At 40.6% G+C, this 9,408-nt stretch overlaps 1 protein-coding gene across 1 annotated transcript in view; it reads right to left on the bottom strand.

The window, feature by feature from the left end:
- LOC148213534 (uncharacterized) overlaps positions 1-9,093 on the bottom strand; it is a 48,539-nt gene extending 39,446 nt beyond the window's left edge. The window contains exon 1 of the mRNA XM_088132215.1: positions 8,562-9,093. Coding sequence (XP_087988341.1) covers positions 8,562-9,093 — 532 coding nt within the window. The remainder of the gene's footprint in view (positions 1-8,561) is intronic.
- Between the last annotated feature and the right edge of the window lie 315 nt (positions 9,094-9,408).

The raw sequence follows: 9,408 nt of genomic DNA on the forward strand, positions 1-9,408 counted from the left end.
GTCAAATCAATTGTGAGCTGTTAGAGGATTTTCATACGTAACACATCAAGAACCTTGAGATTTTCTAATCCATATTATTTACACACAGACATGAATCCTGTCAGCAAGAAATAGACTCATTGTTAGCTAAACTTTCAGCTATAGCTAATAGGTCAGGGAGAGGAACCACTGCTAAGTGATTCTTGAAACAAAAGGCATCACAACCTAATTTGTATTTACTTGGAAGAAAGTCCCAAAAACGTAATGGGATTTATTCCAGGCAAGTCTCCACACCCAGGTTAACAGATATAGGAACTAGAAAAAGTGCAGAGCAGAGTGACAAAGATGGATTGTCCCAAGGAAGAAGGTGGATTTATTTTCCATAACTCTTGAGGGATGACAAGACCCATTAGACAGAAGCTTTATAGAGGGAGGTCCAAACTCAGAAGAGGCAGGGATTTCCCGACTCTGAGAACTGTTAAGCAATGGAACGGTCTGCTTCCTAGGGTGATAGGTGCTTCACCTTTGGAAGTTTTCAAGCAATGGTTAGACAGCCATTTGTCTGGGACAGTCTGAGGACTCCTGACCTGGGTAAGAGGTTGAACTAGAAGACCTCCAGGATCCCTTCTGTAATGATCTGTGAGAATTTCTTTGAGAGACAGGAGGGGGAGGAGGAGGAGGACTCACAGACTAGGCAACAGTCAGATAAGAGGCACTGAGCCTGTAGAAGGAATGGGGGTGTGGCAAACATCTCAGAAGGGACCCTCCCGAGTTTGAGGGGGGAAAGATATACTTTCAGACTTATTCTGTTAATATAACCTTACAATAAAAGTAGTGTTAATACTCATGGTTGGTGCTTCTTCTCTGGACTACCTCGAAGAGCCAACATTTTTTACCTTTAGATTTCTATGATATACTTAGAGATCTTCTAATTGTGATTAACCACAATTAGTGTTTCCATTTTGAAGATAAGGGCAGAATCTTATTCTTTCAACTTGTTAAATAAATCTTCTCTTTTTCCAATTTCTTATTTTCAAAGCAATGTAAGTTTGGTCAGGAAGTAACCCTAATCATTCTGTGTCAAGAGTTGAATATGTGTCACCCCTTAAGTTTCCCATAAAAGCCCTCAGACATTGGTGGGAATAACAAAAAGAACACCTCAGAGAATATGTAGAGTACTGCTCTCTCACTTCAACAATTCTGAGAAAGCCTCCATATCAGAGGATGCAGGTTTAAGGCAGACTTTGAGCTTTTTTTCTTAGAAATTAATCACTTACATTTAATGTATCAAACTTTCCAAATGTTGTCCCTTTAAAAGATGCAGTTAAGTGTTGTGCTTTCCATATTCACTTACAATCCTCCATGAGGATTCATCTATTCTATTCATTTACTTACTGTATGTCTCTTCTCTTTAGTGCATGGATGTACAACTTGTGGCCCTAAGATTGCATAAGTACCATGGAGATGCCCCCTTGTCCCTCTGTAAGATGTCCTCAAATTTTAATATAGGTAGTCCTTATTTAACGACCACTCATTCAGCAATCTTTCAAACTTGTGATGGTGCTGAACAAGAGGTAGTTACAACTTGTCCTCAAAGTTCCAGCCACTGCAGCACCCCACAGTCACAATTGTGATCTGGACACTTGGCAACTGGCCTGGATTTCCAACCACTGCAGCATCCCACAGTCACATGATCATGATTTGCGACCTTCCCTGTCAGCTTCCCACAAGCAAAGTCAATGGGAAAGCTAGCAGGAAGTTGGAAGTTGCGATCACATGAGGTCCTCACTTAATGACCTGCACAGTCCTCATTTAATGATGGTAACTGGGGACTGCTGGAACTGCCATTGCTAAGCAGTGTGGTCATGTGATGTCATACTTTACAATTGCATTGCTTAGGGATGGAAATTCCAGTCCCAATTACCATCGTTAACTGAGGTCTACCTGTATTTACTATGATTGATTGATTGAGTGATTGATTGATCACATGCCATCAAGTCATTGTCAGCTCTTAGTGGCCACATAGATTTTCTCCAGGATGATCTATCCCTAACTTGGTTCTTCAGCTCTTCCAAGGCGTCCCCATCACCACTGTAACTGAGTCCATCCACCTTGCTGCTAGTCATTCTCTTCTTCTTTCCTTCCACCTTTTCCAGCATTAGAGCCTTCTCCAGAGAGCTGGGTCTTACCATGACAGAAGATTAAGCTCCTTGTCAACTATGAGTCAGATACGGGATGCAGCTGCTATCTTGATAGTGCTTTAGTATTGCAGGCAAATACTATCTTGGGGTGCTTTAAAAAGGATCACATAATCTAGATCACCAGAAGTAATTATTCCACTATTCTCTGTCCTGGCCTGATCCCATTTGAGTGCTGTGTCCAGTTCTGGGCACCACAAGGCAAAATGGAGAACAATAAATTGGATCAGGTTCAGAGGAGAAAGACGTTCCAAGGTTGTCCAGAAACTAAGCCTATGTGGAACAATTAAAATATCTGAGTACATTTAGCTATAGAAAAGGAAATATAATACCAATCCTCAAATGTCTGAAGGGTTGTCATATAGAAGAGATAGTTCCAATAGAAGAGAATATCTATAGCTTAGGGTTAAACTATGGAGTCCTTGGTGCTCTCTGAGCTTGGTTATTTGCTGGCAGATATTTCATTACCCGACTAGGTAACATAATCAGTGCTAGTGAGTGTGGAGCAAACCTCATCCTCATGAGCACTGATGATGTTCCCTAGTCAGTTAATGAAATGCCTGCAAGCAAACAACCAAGCTCAGAGAGCACCTACGACTCCACAGAAGAGATAGTACACTTATTCTCTATTGCTCCAGAAGGCAGGACCAGAGCTAATGGGTTAAAATGATAAGGAAGGCAGTTCAGGCTACACATCAGAAGGAAATTCCTGACAGTATGAGATGTCTGTCAGCCAATGGAAGAGGCTGCCACATGAAGTGGGGAGTTCTCTTTCATTGAAGGTCTTCAAACAGAGGCTAGATGGTCATTTGTTAGTGATGTTCTAGTGCTTCAAAGCTGTACTAGACCATCTCTAAGAAATCTTCTAACTAAATGATTCTGCCATTAGTTGTGTTACTGTATGTTATTGACTGGGACGTATGCCTTCTCGGTGATGGCTCTTGTTCTATGGAACGATATCCCCTTGAAGGTTAATACTGCTCCCACCCTTCTAATTTTCACAAACTGCTTAAGACCTGGGGTTTTGGTTTCTTTTCCCTCTAGATCTATTTTGTTTCCTTTTAATTTTTATCTGTAAGCTGCCCAGAGTCGCTATGGAGTCAGATGGCCTCAAAATTGAAACAATAAATAATTTAAAAATGTATATGATGCAGAATTTTTAATGAGAGAGTGATCCTTGTTCTAGAGAAAGGTTTTAGTATATGTTTTTCCCCTTCAAGGAGGATTGCTTCTTGCCACCTCCTCCTCAATAGACAGATGGATTTCTCTGCGGAAAAGTGGCTGAAGGCAGCATTGCTGGGTGGCTTCTCCCAGGACTTGTCAGGTGGTGCAATAGAGTTGTGGGTGAAGGGTTGAGAAATCCCCTTGTAGGAGCCAGTGGGGCCCAATCCACCATATTTCATGCAGTTCGGTAAAATGAATATAAACGTGAATACTTGGTCTTTTTGGAATGTGACCTCCAGGATATCACTCAGATTATGTGATGTGGCACTCAGATCAGAAATGGTTACTTCACTTGATTGTAATGATTTTACAATGTAATTCAGTATGTGTGTGTATGTGCGTGTATAATAGGGTTTTCTTGGGCACTATTTCTTGCTTGTTACACATTTAACTGACTCCCACCTGTTTATTCATACAGAATTTCCTTAAGTCTCTCTCTGACCTAGAACTTCAGTTCTCAATACTGAGAGCAGCTCATTCTTACACTTTGGACCTTCTTGATTCTCTATTGTTCAGACTATTAATTCTTCTATTTTCCTTACATTACTCCACTCAGCTCACCAAGCCTCTTAACCCTGATTCTCACTCAACCTCTAACTGACACTTTAAATGGAGTTTCTTCTAGCTAGATGCTCTCCAACAGGGGCAGTTAGATCATTCCCACTCGTGTGCATGAATACATGGTATTAAGCTCCACTGAAAACAGTACAATTTTTTTTAAAAAAAAATGTAATTTACTTTACAATCACAGACGTTACAGATTCAGAAATATAAAGCATTAAAAAAAATGAAATGTCACAATAATCCAAAGGTTGTAATAATAACTTAGATCTGGTTTTTACCAATAGGTAGTTAGCAAGGTACTATAACAGCTGTAGCTTCAGTAGCCTATTATGGTTTTCCTCCTTTCTCTCTCCCAGAGCCAGTATTCTATGCCCACTATCTTATCAGATAGCCCAGTATTCAGACATTTGGGAATTATAGGCAAAGATACTGCAATACAAAGAGGCTATGAGATTACTTTGGTGCATACAGTTTGCATTTTCAGCTGGTACTGAAATGACAGCAATGTGGAGGTCAGGAAAGCCTCTTGATGGAGATTGTTCCAAAATGTGCCAGCCAGAAAGCCTCTTCCACCAATGGCTCTCCTCTTTGCTGGATCTGGTGGGCAAATCTGGAGAACTGCTGGAAAAGATCTCAAGATCTAAGCTGGAACATGTGGAGACAATCCTTTAAATACCCAAATTCCAAACCATGCAAGTCCCTAAAGGACAAAGCCAGTGTGTGAAAAGGACTAGAAGTTAACAAAGATGGAGGTAATGTTTGAAATCATTCAGTCCTGGTGCTACATATGCAACCATACTAACTGAAATACTGGACCGCTTTCAAGGGTAGCCCCATGTATAACAATATTGTAATCCCCAAAGAAGTTAGTGCGGCATGCATGACAGAAGAACATTTATCATTGTTGAGAGACAGTTGCATTGGTTTTATTTATCAAACCCCAGAAAGACTTTAGGTCTTGTAGCCAGCTAATTTAGAATTTTCAGGTTGGATATTGAAGAAAGTATACATAGGAAAAGATACCAGAATGCTTATAATTAATAAAGATTTGCTAAAATGGCCCCTTTATTTACTCCCTATCAAAGTGGCAGGGAGGACCTTCCATGGAAACAACTCACAAAGGGGTTGCTTTCATTGGGCAAGTTTTATAGCCCTTCAACCTCTCTTGTCTCCTGGAGTTGTTTAGCTTAGGCACCAGCAAGGGAGAGTTACATATTAATGAGGATTGTCTAGCAGGTATTGGGTACCTACTAAGGCAAAAGAGGGAAATAATTATCTAATTGGGGTTAGAGCAGGAAGTTTGTTATCTCACCACTTGTGAAAGTAAATAGGAAGAGCTAGTTTGCCTAAGCATCCTTTCTTCCAGGTATTAATTAAAAAATGCGGGTCACAGGACAGTCTTAAAAAGATGGATCAACAAATAATTCACACCACCTCTTCTAGAACTTGTGATATACTAGGATTGTGCAAAGATTTGACCCAGAAATTCAGTTCAAGGTGATTCAGTTGAATCCTTGAACCAAATCAGTTTTCAGATTGGATAATTGCTTTAGCGCATACGTGGAATTAAACAAGGATGCCTTCAGTGTCAGGTGATACCTAAGTGTCAGGTGAAATTAGTGTGATTTTCTGAACTGATTTGAATCACCAAATCAGATTGAATCAACAATCCAAATTGAATCAGTGGTTCAAAGAAACCCCTACTGAACATCACTGAAAGACAAAGAAGGCAATTATCTGCTCAGGAAAGAATACATCAAGAAGTGATGGTTTGAATACATGGAAGAATTGTAGAAATAGTTCCCCAAACCAATGATACATACAAAGGTTAGGATCACTAAACTAGAGGAAGACATTCTGGAGGGAGAAAATTAATGCGCCTTAGAAAATATTGCCAAATATTATATTTGCCAATGCTGTAGGAAATATCAGCAGAATTGTTTAAAATCATATAAGATGGTGCAGTTAAAGTTACATGAGATTTCTAAGATATGGGAAACAGAGCAGTGACCAAGACATAATGTATATTCCTGGTATATTCCAATACCAGGAAAGGGCAGCGCTAATGAATGCTCAAACCGTCAAATAATTCCATTGATCTCATATATTAATGAAATAATGCTCAAGATTTTGCAACCCAGATTTCAGTAATACATGGAAGAAGTTGTGCCAGATGTACAATATGTATTCAGAAGAGGCAGGGCCACTCAAGATCCCATTCAAACGTCTAATGAATAATGAAAAAGACAAGGAAGTGCCAAAAATATGGCTATTTGGCTTTACTGGTTACCCAAAGACTGTAACTAATTGTAGATAACCTTTAAAAACATGGGTGTCCTAGGCCAACTCATCTTTCTACTGAAGAATTTCTATGGTGACCAGCAAGCAACAGTTAGAATGGAATAAAATCTGAGGGTGCAAAAACAGAATTACAGTGGGAAAATGGGAAAGGTCAACACACTGAAGGATGAAGTGAATCAACTACACATTTACATCTTAGACATCAGCAATTTGAGATGGACTGGAACTGGGCACTTTCAGTCAGAAGATCATACTGTTTGCTTCTCAGGATATGAAAAACAAATATAGAATATCATTGCCTTTATAGTCAGGAGGGGTAGAGAAGAACAGTACAATGCAATCAATGATTGAATAATATCAATCAGACTTCATGGACAACTCTTTAATACAACATTATCCAAGTTTATGCTCCAACTATTGATGCAGCAGAAGAGAAAGCTGATGCGTTTTGTGGTGAAGTTCAATTGGAAATTGACAGAACATGCAAGCAAGACGTGCTGTTTGTGGTTGGTTCTGGAATGCCAAAGTTGGAAATATTAAGGAAAATGTAGTATGTATGTATGTATGTATGTATGTATGTATGTATTTATTTCAACATTTCTAAGGCCTCCCAACTCAGACTGTGTGGGCAGTGGACAACATAAACACACAATAAATCAAAAAGAAGAAAAAGCAAAGAAAACCATCTAATAACAAAGAAGCAATATATAAATACAAAATGTGAAATGTAAAATGGTGACCAAGCACACAACAAAACAACCTCAGGGAGACTCCCACTCAGCTGGCCCCTAATGCCTGGGAGAAGAGCCAGATCTTAAGGGCTTTCCTAAAGATGAGAAGAGGTGGACTATATGGCCTAGGAAACTGAAGTGAAGCAGGATAACGACTTATCAATTTCTGCCAATCTAATGATTTATTCATTGCTAACAAAATCTTCAAAAAACTAAAATGGCACTTATCTACAGTATATGGAAATCTATATGGAGCTCGCTCTATCTATCTATCTATCTATCTATCTATCTATCTATCTATCTATCTATCTATCTATCTCAGCAAAGACGTGGCCATGGGCTGACTGTGGAACCAATCACAAATTGCTCAAGTGGAAGTTCCAGATCAAGCTAAAGTGGAAGAATAAAGCCATTCACTTTCCACAATATTAACTTGAGCACATACCCATCATTTTCAAGGAGAACAACAGAAATCACTTTGAAGTCATGCTCCTCATTGATAGGGAATCAGAGGAACCCTGGAATGAAATTAAGAAGTTGTTAAGGATGAATATGAAGAGAGACTGCCAAAGACCAAGAAACAGAAAAAAGCAAACTGATGTCAGTAAAGACAGTGGAAAGTGCCAAGAAAAAAAGAAAAGCCAATGTCAAGAAAGACAAAGATCTCAGGAAAGAACTTAGCAGAGACTTTCCGACAGCTGTTAGAAAAGACAAGAAGCAATACCTGTAAAGACACTAAAGATGGAAAAGCAAGGAAAGTCTTTCAAAAGATCTCCAAAGAGGAGGTTCCAACCTTGAATCATTATTCTAAAGAACACTATTGGACAGACAGTAACAGGTTCAAAGATGATTAAACAAAGATGAAAAAAGTATACTGAAATTCTGTATGGTAGATATGTCAGCATCCAAGATACCTTAGAAAATATTTTATTTATTTATTTATTTATTTATTTATTTATTTATTTTTCAAATTTAGATACCGCCCATCTCACAAAAAAGTGATTCTGGGCAGTTCACAATAAAACAGCAATAAATATTAATTAAAATACAATAAAAACTATGTAAAATACAATAAAATAGAATAAAAACCAAACACATACGCAAATAATATCTTCCAAGATGTTGATGTTCAGTAAGATGTTAACATATGGGAGCATCTTCAAGGTACTAGCCACCCCCAGGGTTGGTTGCCCCTCTTTTCGCCCCATGCCAGTTGGCAGAACCAGGTCTTGACTGCTTTCCAGAAGAATGAGAGAGTTGGCGGCTGCCTCACCTCTGGGGGGAGAGTATTCCATAGGGCAGGGGCCATGGCAGAGAAGGCTCTCTTTCTGGACCCTGCCAGTGAACATTCTTTCTTCAACAGGGTTCGCAGCATACCCTCCCTGCCTGACTGGGTGGGATGGGTGGATATAATGGGGGTGAGATGTTCCCTCGGGTAACCCGGTCCTATGCCATGTAGGGCTTTAAAGGTGATAACCAACACCTTGAATTGGACCCAGAAGCAAACTAAGACCCAATGCAGCTCACGCAGCAAAGTTGTAACATGTGCCATCTTTGGGGCAACCTAAAATTGCCCGCGCAGCTGCGTTTTGAACCAACTGCAGCTTACGGATACTTTTCAAGGGTAGCCCCATGTAGAGCGCATTGCAATAGTCTATACGGGAGATGACTAGGGTCTGAGTGACTGACTGGAGGGACTCCCGATCCAAAACAGGGCGTAACTGGTGCACAACACATAGTGGAGCAAAGGCCCTCCTGGCTACAACTGCCACCTGCTCTTTGAGCAGGAGTCGTGAGTCCAAGAGGACCCCCAGGTTACACATCAGGTCTGTCTGGGGTAGTGAGATCCCATCCAGAACCAAAGATGGTAAACTTCCAGATACAGAGGAGCCCCCAACCCACAGCCACTCCGTCTTACCAGGGTTCAGCTGAAGCCAGTTGTTCCCCATCCAGACCCCCACAGCCTCTAGGCACCACGAAAGGGTAGCCACAGCATCACTCAAATCACCTGAGATGGAGATGTATAACTGGGTGTCATCTGCATATAGATGATACCTCATCCCATGGTGGTGGATGATCTCACTCAGTAGTTTCATGTAGATGTTAAAAAGGAGCAGGGAAAGTACTGAACTCTGTAGGACCCCACAAAGGAGGGGCTGAGGGCTGGACCTCTCACTCCCTATCAACACTGATTGGGACCGGCCTTGGAGGAAGGAGGTGAACCAGCACAAAACTGTGCCATCCACCCCCAACTCCCCAAGCTGACCCAAAAGGATACCATGGTTGATGGTATCGAAAGCCGCTGAGAGGTCAAGAAGAGCAAGGATAGATGCACTACCCCCATCCCGCTCCTGCCAGAGATCATCCAAGAGTGTGACCAATGCTTTTCAGTCCCAAATCCAGGCCTGAAA

This window comes from Python bivittatus, unplaced genomic scaffold (assembly GCF_059951505.1).
Source record: "Python bivittatus isolate LINGU-HERP-01145 unplaced genomic scaffold, Pbiv_v1 ctg000980_np1212, whole genome shotgun sequence".
In the NCBI taxonomy this organism is placed as follows: domain Eukaryota; kingdom Metazoa; phylum Chordata; class Lepidosauria; order Squamata; family Pythonidae; genus Python; species Python bivittatus.